The following is a 10,781-nucleotide window of genomic DNA, read 5'->3' as shown; positions in this document are numbered from 1 at the left end:
CATGTGTGTAATATTTATTTATATTTTTTTTAGTTTTACTGTCACGGTGATGACAGTGTTTGTTCCCTGATGTAACAGTCATGTCTAAACCTCCTGTACCTTCCCAGGTTTGTTGTTTATATTAGTTAACTTCTGGGAAAAAAAGTAAACATAAAAAACTACTAATAATTTAGTTGTCATCATTTGGAACTTTGGGCCATTGTTGCCAGCAAATTTAATAATTTAGTTGTTTAGTTGTTGTCATCATTTGGAAACTTTGGGCCATTGTTGCCAGCAAATTCTCAAACTCGCAAATTTAATTTGTACCATAAGATTTTGTGAGGATTTCAAATTATTGACTATATGTCTGTATATGCAGCGATGTATGTACAACATATATGAGACTTTTTGTATGTTGGTACAAGCAAGTACATGACCGCAAAGGAGTGGCCCGGTGCAGTATGTGTGAAAATACAGGACTGAACTGTTGTTTTGTTGTGTTCAAGCTGTCATGTAGTAGTAGTGAAGTACTTCACAGTCAATCATCAGTATCTCCACTATGTTGTTGTTGAGGTTTTCCAAGTTCAGGAGTCGAGTCTTTACTTCAAGTGAAGTGAAAGTGAACTACTTGTCATTGTGACACAGCACACAACCAAATGTGACCTCTGTTTTTAACCCATCACCAAAGCGCCCGGCGGAGCAGTGTGTGGGGACGGTGCCTTGCTCAGAGCACCTCAGTGGTAACTTGGCAGCTGGTGGACTCGAACCTGAAATCTTCCGGACCCAAATCCGATTTCCTTAACCACTAATCCACCACTGCCCCAAAAATTTTAGCAGAGGATGGTTTCGATCCATCGACCTCTGGGTTATGGGCCCAGCACGCTTCCGCTGCGCCACTCTGCTAACCCTTCACAAGGATTTTTTTTTTTAATCCTTGTAATTTCAACCTTCAACCTTCAAACTCAGGGACATAATATTGACAAATATTCACTGATGTAACTTGAAAACTCATAGACCTGAGGATCAAAAAACCACAATAAAGTTTGCGTCAGGTCTGAGACTCAAACGGTCGCTATTTTGGTTTGACCGCAAACACTGATGATGTGTTTCATTTTTCTTAATTATTGAATTGAGTTTTGACTCAAAACACTAGTGTCTTTATTATATTTGCATTTATTTAATCCAGAGTGATTGGATTAATTGCTGAGAGAGAGAGAGAGAGATGTTATATTTTTAACAAAAGCTGTTGGAGATGAAGCCACCGGGCAATATATAGAAAATATGTTTGGGTTTTTTTTTTTTTAGGCGGACATGATAAGAGTTTTGTATAACAGTAGAGAGGAAAAAAAGAGCAGAATATTTTAACTGGACCACACTTTGATGGGCCACATAAAATAACCTGGTGGGCCAGATTCAGCCTGCGGGCCTCGTGTTGTAGTTGTCTAAATTGCATCCAGGTTTTGTATTTGCAGCTGCCAAAGAATGGGAATTTCCTGATGAAATAAAGATTACTAACATTAATAATATAGGTGTTAAGTCACATGTTTGGTGTTTAACTAATGCGAAATTAAAAATATCATTTAATTATATAACCTTTCCATAAATTGACACAACAAAATACAACATTCCTTGCTGTAAATTAATCTTCGACACTTGTCTTGTGGTCGTGCAGGTTTTTTCATCCGTGTTCCGTGCCTCAGTCAAACCACAGTGACACATTCCCACATGTCAGGTTCTCCCCTCACAGTGTTCTGTTAAAACGTGGGTGGAGATTCCACCCACTGTAAATCTGTCAATGTTAAAGGAACTTTTACTGTTATTATGATTTACAGCATGAACCCGCCTGTGTTGACCTGTGTTTTCTTAGCAAACGGCTAAACCTTGTTGCATTCTTGAAGTAAAATTAATCTAAAATAATTATCTACCACTATATAATTAACCTGACTGGTATCAGAGGAGTGTCTCACCAGAAATATGACTTTACAACGGTTTGTGTTGGCGCCTTCATACTGTGATTTCAATTCTAAAACCTAGGAATAGTTTTTGGTTGACCATTTTGGAAAAAATGTGAGCCAAGCAAAATACTGTCTCCATAATTGATTTTTTTTTTTATCAAATACTAACCGTGTAATGTAAAGGACATGATAAAACAGGGGTCTGCGACCTCTAGGCGGTCCTTGGAAGTACTGCAGGCAGGTCTTACAATATTTGGTTGATTTTTTATTTTATTTTTTATTTTACAATTGATGATTTTACTATTACTATTTTACTATTTCTTTTAAATTATTTTACAAAAACATGAGACCTAGTATTATATAAATATCATAGTGTTGTCTGCAAAATAGAGCCTTAATTAACCTAAAAGTGTCATCTTGTTTTAGATCAGATTAGATTAGATTAAGATTATAGAATAATCGTTTGAATATATATGTATATATATGCATATATACATATATATATATATATTTAGACTGACCCATACATATTTAGATCAGTGCACATGTCGTGTGTTGACTGATTGTACTACTATCACAGTTCTTCAGTCTGGGTCAGTGATGTCCAGCTGAGTGTAGAGAGAGAGTAGAACCAAAGGCCTCTCGCCGCTCTGTAAATTGGATCTGCTAAAAGACAAAGCCCATGGGCCTCAGCTGGGTACATCAGGGAGTGGGCTTCATTGTTGGTGGTCAGGATTGTTTGTTCAGACCCCTTCTGGTGAACTGGAATACAAATGAAACCTGGATTCATAACCAAACTGGACACTTTTTACCAGGTTAGAATAACCATTAGAATTTGTTCACCATGTTCTCCAGGAGACACCTGTGAACGTTCGTTTTCTGTTTTTCTTCTCATTCCAGATAAAGCGTTTGCAGGATTTAGAGAAAGAGAAGGACGTCCTGTGGTCGGGTCTGGACGTTCTGGAAAAGGCTCGGTTCTGGTACCTGCAGCAGCTGGAGAAGAACAGGGTTCGACAGGACGACGTCGAAACCAAAACTAGGTTCGAATCCTGTCAGGAAGATACATTAAAGGTGCCTTTGAAAAAAGATGAAAATGAAGTGAAAGTGTACTTTTGGACAGTTTGAACAGTTGAACCACTGATTATAGGTCTGGTCATCATTTCACCTCATGCCTCCCCCCTCCTCCTCCCACCTTTCTCCTCCCTCGCTCTCTCCCACCTCTCTCCTCCCTCCCTCCTCCCTCGCCAGGCTCACTCCTGCCTTCTCAGGTCTCGAATCCTGAGGGTAAATGGATCGTTAGGCTCAGTCATGAGTGAGCCCAATGTCACCTGCAAAGGCGACGCTTCCCAACCTGAAACAATGGAGGACAGCGACCTCCGGTGGCAAAATTCAGTACTGACACAGGTAAAGAAAACAAGTGCATTGTTATTCAAATTTCTCGAAATGAGAAAAGGTTTTGTTTTAGAATTACTTTTATTTTAGAATTATATTTTTTATCTCTAGCTTATCAACAATTCCATCCTTTCAAAATATTAAGGACGTTTGCGGAACATTAGACTTTGGACAAACACTTTTTATTAATTTTTTTAATGAATTTAGGATTTTTCAAATTAATCTTAGAAAATCTGTGTCTCCATAAACAGGAGGTGAGTCACAGAAACCATAAGATTTCCATGTTGGAGCTGGAGAAAGACGCCCTCTTGGAGCAGCTGGATGAACTGCAGGTCTTCTGACTGCCGGCACACATGTACAGAAACACACGCTGCACTTCCACCTGACATTTCACCGAATGCACCGCAGTTGAATGCGTTATTAATGCCTGTAAATAAGTATTTAAATTAATAAATTGCAATTAATTTTGTTTTTTTGCTTTTGGTCTCTGTGAAGCACCACTGATGTAACCCTGCCCCCTACAGATGACAAACCGTACCAACCACTGCTGAAATCAAACTCAAATGCCAGAGTCTGAAACTCTTGGACAGTGTTTCTCAGAGAGTCACAGAACAAACGTGGCATCTCTTGTGTGTCTGCTGATTCCGTGCGTGTGCCTCTCACTTCATGAGGGCACTGTGTCTCGACACGTAGTATCGACCTTTCCCGGTGGTCCCGCACTGATCCCACTTCATCTGATAAGCGTTATCTCGCCCAGTCATCCTGCGTGTGTGCAGGTTGTTCCTTCCTCCTGCGCTACACAAATGTGTGGCCGCAAACACGCAGCAGAGAGCACGCAGCAGGTTCCATCTGGAAAACAAATCTGCTGCCTGTGAGGAATAAGTGTCGAACCTTAAAAGAATACCCAAGCTGTTGAGATTTGTTAATCTGCGTTTGACCTTTGACTTGTTTTCATTTCTGTGCCTTTATCCATAATAAGAGCTGTCATTATCCTAGAGTGTTTACTACTCTACAGTCTGGGGCAGCGGAGGTGAGGTGGGGGGGGGGCATGGTGGCCCTGTGTGTCTTTCTGAAAAAATGTTGTTATTCTGCCAGGAGCTCAACAAGAAGCTTAAATTCATGAAAGCTGAGGGCAATTTTTGTTGCACGCCTTTGTTTAAATAACACACTTTTTGCTGTTTTCTTGGCAATGTTTTCTTGAGAATTAACATGCAACGTTATTGGTGGAAACAGAGATGAAACGTCTCTGGGTGCGTTGACATTTCCAGGATTTTTTAATTATTATTTTTTTATTATTGCATCTTCATCGAAAACAAAAAAACAGAAAGTCAGTTTCTATGCAGATGATAGACTGCTACATCCAGCTCTTCAGTTCTTATATTTTTATATTATATTTTTATTTGTATTTAAATGATTTTTTTTGGATATTTCTTGGATGCTCTTGCAATTGGAATGCTCTGTAAATCAATAATATGATCTATTTTTTAAAAAAGTGTTTCTTTAGTTACAGTAAATACGATGTCCTGGTCTGTGGGTAAAGACACTCCGGTTCCCAGTACAATGAGGCAGTGCCTGCAGCATTAACCAGTGCAGGAATCTGATTAGCATCAGAGGGTGTGAATCAGGAAAGAAAACATCCATAATGGCAGAAGCTTTCATTTAAGTAGCTTCACATTCTTTATCTTCAGAGGTGCCACTGAACCATCACGCCCAGGGTACCAGCACTTGGTTAAATTTTGGGTCTAATTCACAAATCCTCAGCCAAACACCTTTTTTTTCAGTTGAGGGTTTGTCATGCCTCCGTGGCTGTCAATGCCATTCTTTCACACTACGGATGACTGGACCTACACTCTGCTGGTCTTTCCACATCCCTCTCGCATGTATATACAATATCTTGTTTACTTCCCCCCTGACTCTAATCCAATTTGTGGTTGTGGGATTATCGAAAATCAGAAAACATGAGACTTCCTTGCAGGTCAGCGGAGGTGGGAAACATAAACACTGAAACATAAAGACAGTAGAAACTGGGTTCTCGTGGATGTTCCTCCAGGCTGAGAGCAACTTTAATTCTTAAATCTTAACAAAGTACTTGAATGATGTTTAATTTATTTGTTAATTATAATCAATTTTAACACTGATTGAAATCATCAACCTAATGACGTGAACTGTTCCAGTGAACTATATTTGATTTTTTTTTTCTTAATTAAATGTAATTTAAAAATGTAATTTAAAATATCCTTATATGATGTGGAATCAGACTTCACTTAATTTTTTTTTTTCCTTTTCTCAGTTGACTTGGACTCACGTTGACGTTTTTGGCAGTGACTTGACATGGACTTTATCTGCAAAGTCTTATCTTCAGCATCTTTTTGAAGTTTTATGTGATGAGTAATACTTTCAGCAATTTCCAGATTTTTTTTATGACTTGGACAGATATTTTTCTCTTTGAACTGTGTCTGAATTATTATTATTTTTTAATTAAATGAAAAGTTTTTGTCTATGACTTGAACTGTGATTTAACTTAATCTTTGGTTTTGCCTTTTAGTCTTCTTTGATTTAGATACGGACAAAAATCGAACCATTGTTCCAGCGAGTCAGAAGTCGCTGAGATCTTGACTACTGCCTGGAAATGTTACTTTACTCCAAGTGATATTTTTCCAAGGTAACACAAAGGTTGTCATTTCTGTGCTTCAGAAACCGGTCCTTCCTGTTGTACTGTAATACAGTCACCATTTCAGTTTCATGATGACCTGGATTATATATATAAAACCATTGCTGACAAAACAAAACAATTGACTTTTTTCTATTAGCACGCGTGTACCTATAATTAATGTGATTTTGAACGGCATTATATTTACATTATCCTCAGGATGACTCAACAGGTTCTACTGTTAGAGCACAGTTTTATAATGGCAGCTGAAGACAAACACAATGAATACCGTGAACTCTTGACTCACTCATTTAATTGGTTCTGGTGAAAGACGTGCGTGTTTGAAACCATGTGAAAAAAGGAGGTGGAAAAAAAAAGGTGTTCTTCCTTCTTAAAGGCCTGATTTTAACGACTTTAAAGACAAACATTTGCAAAATCCCTGTGCCTTAACTTGGATTACCATTCTGCAGTGTTTTCACATTTCAATCTGGACAAGCCAAAACAGCCAGAGCTGCAAATGAATACAACCACCAGATCAGCCAAACTTTGATGTCAACTCCAACAAGTTATTACCAAATATCAGTCATGTTTCATGCTGAAATATTGTCCTTTGAAAAAAATCCACATCACTAGGGCCGGATCCTCCTGACCCCTAGGTCTCATGTGGCCGTAAGCCTGTATTTGCTGATACAAGGGTAAGATTTCAAGATATTAAACTGTGTTTTTGATGCCCCTGTAAAATATAAGGTCATTTTTTTTGCAGAATCATCAGCCAGACTCCCATACTAATTCCTGCGTCTTTTTTGTAAAAAAAAAACAAACATTTTGTGATACAAGTTACATATGCGTTATTTAAAAAGAAACACGAGCAAGAATCGAGAAGTTGTCTGATATGGTTTAGGGTTAGTGTGTACGATTTAGTGCCATCTTGGGGTGAAGAAGAAGAAGAGATTTTTCAAACACAGTGTACTGTACTTGCTCCGTAGCATAAAGCAGTCAGGCTGTCGTTCTGTATTTCCTCCATGCTTCACATTTTTGGTGTTTTTCTGGTCATATTATATCCCCACTGTCGCTGAGTCCAGTTTTGGATTCTCCATCACTGTTGTACACCCTGTGCGGCAAAGGCGCACGGCTGCGCGCTTCTCCAAGAGGCATGACATCCATCCTACTAGACACGTTGATGTCGAGCAGACTCTGCAGGTGTTTGATATAGTCAATGGCCGCCCTCAGTGTCTCCACTTTGCTCAGCCGTCTGTCGTCGAACTCCTGCGGCAGATGCTCCCGCAGCCGCGCGTAACCCTCGTTTACGCAGCGCACCCGGTGTCGCTCCCTTTCGTTCCTTTTCCGGATGAACGCCGGTTCGAAGGGGTACTCGCACACGCCGATGGATCCGTGAAGGGGGAAGCATGGTATACGTCTGTATGGCAACACCTGGTCGTGCACGGCGTCCAAATACCCGGCGTCCAGGTGCAACGGCAGCCCGCGTCTGAGCGCATCCTTGTAGTGCGCACCGCTGTCGACCATGGAGAACCGATGGAGAGCCAGAGGAGGGACGTGCGGTATGTGGTCCATGAATTTCTTACTGTGAAAAGTCATCTTTTAAATGGTATAATTAACAACTTACAGTCATAAAACCACCTCAGTGCCAACGATCCTGCACCAAATTACGCGTCCGACAAGTGGTGCCAAAGTCTCCTCACTATCATCGCGAACGTCGCCACGGTGTTGATAAATATCCGAGTTGTCGGTCGTGACCCTTCGACCAGATCAGACAAAGTGACAGCTTTGGTTGGTCGGGTTCCCAGGCTGTCGACATACACACAGAGGGAGGGTGGGTGTGACCCGGGGCGGAGATGCAGCAGAAAGGTGTCTACTCAAGATCAATGTGTTTAATTTACGTGTCTTCCCTCCGCTGTGACGGTGATGGAACTAAAGGTTTATTTACATACCAATACCATAATTAGTGGCAATAATTATGTCAATCAACCATGTATTAAATGCACATAAATCTATTAATTAGTCAATCAATTATGTATTGCTCCATTAGTTTGTCCATGTTGGACAACATTAAAAAAAACATTTACAGGGCCAGAATTTGTTGTACATCATTATTAATATATTTTTATATATTTTGTTGACAGGCTTAGTTTATTTTACCCCAAAGATTCCCTCAAAATAAATGATTAAAGACTCATCGGTTACCGTAATCTTTCAAACCTTTGCGCAACACAGCAATTTTGAAATTAGTGGAGATAGATACAAAAAGCTGATCTTTTCTACATTTCTGAATAAAATATTAAGATTTATGGAAAAAACGCAGGGCCTCTGGTCTGATTCTAAGTTAAAGTGTTTGTAAATCAGTCTCACTCTTAGAATTTTGACGAAAAGGTCAGAAAAACTCGACAAATGTATTTAAATGCATTTAAAAAGAATTTAGTATGAGTTTATTGGGGCGGAAGTGAAGCGCAGTAAAAAATCTGACCTGAGATCAGCCTCATTCGCAGCGCATGCGTAGTGCGACTCTCCGCTGTCATGGCCCCCTTTTTGGAGGTATTGTATTGGTATGTTATTGTTTTCACTCGTGCTTTCTTCTAAAACGCTCCATGTTTTGTTTTAAGTTAAAAAAATGATATCGAAAAGTTACTTCTGTAGATTGTTAAACTCTAGCCGCTACGTTGTCTCTGTTTAATGTGTATGAAGATACAAGTTAGCAAAGCTAACATTAGCATTGAGCAGCAAAACAGTGTTTTGAAACTGTGGAAAAAACTGTTCCTACGCTTCTCTAGTGTGACGTACAATAACCGGGACCTAAACTCTTTTCAATGTTCACAGTGAGGGGATCCTGGACGTACCTTTCGTCAAGATAATGTTACTGATGGGCATCAGTTGTTGAAGTGAAGTAAGTCCATGTAGCTATCACTGTTTAATCTTGTCTATAACGCAACAACAAGTGTTGTTTGGGATGTAAATGTTGATACGAACGCGGAGAAGTCAGACTTAAATTATTGTTTTTGAAAAAAATATTTTTAATTGATAATAATGATGATTTTTTTTTTTACAAGGATGAACGACATGAACCTGAGTCCTGTGGGCATGGACCAGCTGAGTGTGCCCTCAGTGAGTGCCAGCCACCTGGGTTTGTCCACATCCCCGACACACAACCCCATCCCCACTCCAGGTATGAAAAACCCATCCATAAATGAAAGGCCACATTAAATATGCACCGGTTGCTTGCGCCTGAATATTAACCCACATAGTGTTGGGTTAATATTCAGGCACAAGCAAACAGTAAATTGTTGTTTACCATGTCTATTGCTGGAAAATATTTTTTAGGCATGCCAGTAGCCATCCCTAGTTTGGGTCCTTCACTGGGCTCCCTCCCATCTGCCCTCTCATTGATGCTCCCAATGGGTCCGCTGAGTGACAGAGGGGTGATGTGTGGCCTTCCAGAGAGGAATTACTCCCTCCCGCCTCCTCCGTATCCTCACCTGGAGGGCAGCTACTTCAGACACATATTACCAGGTAGTCAACTTTATCAATCTGTGGAATATGAATAGAATCTGTTGGTTTTTAAAAAAAATGAATTTTAATGCTTTGGTTATGGTCATCATTTTCAGTTGATTTCAGTCACAACATTTCGCTCCTCCCTCTGTAGGTATCCTGTCATATCTAGCAGACCGTCCACCCCCTCAGTACATTCATCCCAGCAGTCTCAACATCGATGGAACGCTGTCTGTTGCCAGCAACAATCCCTCAGGTCTGGACCCCTACAGTGGCCCTGGAGGCCCGCTGGAACAGAGCCTGGTACCCATGGACTCCAGACAGGTCACTGGTCAGGCAGACCTCCACCAGACCGGTCCTCATGAACTGGACTCAACAGGATTATCTATGGAGTCACGTGTCAACAGCCCCATGTCCCCTGACAGGATGGGGGAGGAGCTGGCCTCAATGGAGGGAGTTGGGGTGGTAACAGTGTCTGACTCGCAGCAGCAGCTCGGCGGTGGGAGGCAGCCTCAGCCACACGAGGGTCTGACCGGTGTGGACTCCTCAGGTGGGGTGTTGCCTCTCCATGGACCTCCTGTGTTGGAACTACCAGTGGTTATGGAGCCAGATCACATGGGGGGCCGAGTTGGAAATTCCGGGCCAGGAGCAGGAGGACTTGGAGAGCAGCTTCATTCAAATGGGGAGATGAACTCCGGAGTCGTCAGTGTGGTGCTCACTTCCTCCATGGCTAATCAAGGCCAGCTGGAGTCGGTGCCTCTTCACGGACACTCAGGGATGGGGCTGGAGTCGGTGAACGTGTCCCCCATCACTGCAGAAGTGTCACTCGGCCCAGAGAACAACCTGGTGTTGGTTAACTCCACCTTGCAGCTGGAGGATTCCTCCTCCGACAAAGACAACATGGTCAATGCCTACACCATCTGTGAGTTCATGTTCATCTGTCGGATGATTAAGGAACTTAATTGACATTAAGTGTTGACCTACTTTTTGTTGTCCACTTAGGGTGCACACTATGTGAGCGCTCATATACCTCGGACTGTCCAGAGCATGGTCCGGTCACTTTTATACCTGACACTCCCATCCAAAGCCGAGCTCGTCTCTCTCTGCCACGTCCACTGTGTCTGCGCATCTCTGTGGCTGATGAGCCCATGGGTAGGACATGAAACACAATTGTTGTTTTCAGCTAAGATGCTTGAATTAATTAAATGATATTTTCTTACACCCATGTTCATAACCATCAGGCAGATGATCCACTAGTCCAAGCTAAAATGTAAAATTAAATTTAAAATTGACTGATGAACACA

General features: G+C 41.2%; 2 protein-coding genes and 1 non-coding gene across 4 annotated transcripts in view; 1 reads left to right on the top strand and 2 right to left on the bottom strand.

The window, feature by feature from the left end:
* Nucleotides 1–810: 810 nt before the first annotated feature.
* Nucleotides 811–882, bottom strand: trnam-cau (transfer RNA methionine (anticodon CAU)). The gene has a single exon. It is a non-coding gene; the product is annotated as a tRNA-Met (tRNA).
* A 5,410-nt stretch (nucleotides 883–6,292) lies between these two features.
* On the bottom strand, nucleotides 6,293–8,283 carry LOC103382907 (achaete-scute homolog 4). The gene has a single exon (XM_008315882.3). The coding sequence runs from the start codon at nucleotides 7,570–7,572 to the stop codon at nucleotides 7,027–7,029; it is 546 nt and encodes a 181-aa protein (XP_008314104.1). The 5' UTR covers nucleotides 7,573–8,283; the 3' UTR covers nucleotides 6,293–7,026.
* A 145-nt stretch (nucleotides 8,284–8,428) lies between these two features.
* The window catches only part of prdm4 (PR domain containing 4), a 4,995-nt gene continuing 2,642 nt past the window's right edge, over nucleotides 8,429–10,781 (top strand). Inside the window, exons 1-6 of one of the 2 annotated variants that reach the window (XM_008315883.3) lie at nucleotides 8,429–8,537; nucleotides 8,809–8,875; nucleotides 9,039–9,154; nucleotides 9,310–9,498; nucleotides 9,632–10,399; nucleotides 10,480–10,629. In XM_008315883.3, coding sequence (XP_008314105.2) covers nucleotides 9,040–9,154; nucleotides 9,310–9,498; nucleotides 9,632–10,399; nucleotides 10,480–10,629 — 1,222 coding nt within the window. In that variant the 5' untranslated portion in view covers nucleotides 8,429–8,537; nucleotides 8,809–8,875; nucleotide 9,039. The remainder of the gene's footprint in view (nucleotides 8,538–8,808; nucleotides 8,876–9,038; nucleotides 9,155–9,309; nucleotides 9,499–9,631; nucleotides 10,400–10,479; nucleotides 10,630–10,781) is intronic. The other variant, XM_008315885.3, reaches the window with a different exon arrangement.

The sequence above is a fragment of the Cynoglossus semilaevis genome, chromosome 8, assembly GCF_000523025.1.
Source record: "Cynoglossus semilaevis isolate Cse_v1.0 chromosome 8, Cse_v1.0, whole genome shotgun sequence".
In the NCBI taxonomy this organism is placed as follows: Eukaryota; Metazoa; Chordata; class Actinopteri; order Pleuronectiformes; family Cynoglossidae; genus Cynoglossus; species Cynoglossus semilaevis.
This window is presented reverse-complemented; position numbering and strand designations above follow the sequence as displayed.

Bases quoted from the DNA above. Each gene is read 5' to 3' on its own strand.
- LOC103382907 (XM_008315882.3), bottom strand. From the start codon at position 7,572: ATGACTTTTCACAGTAAGAAATTCATGGACCACATACCGCACGTCCCT.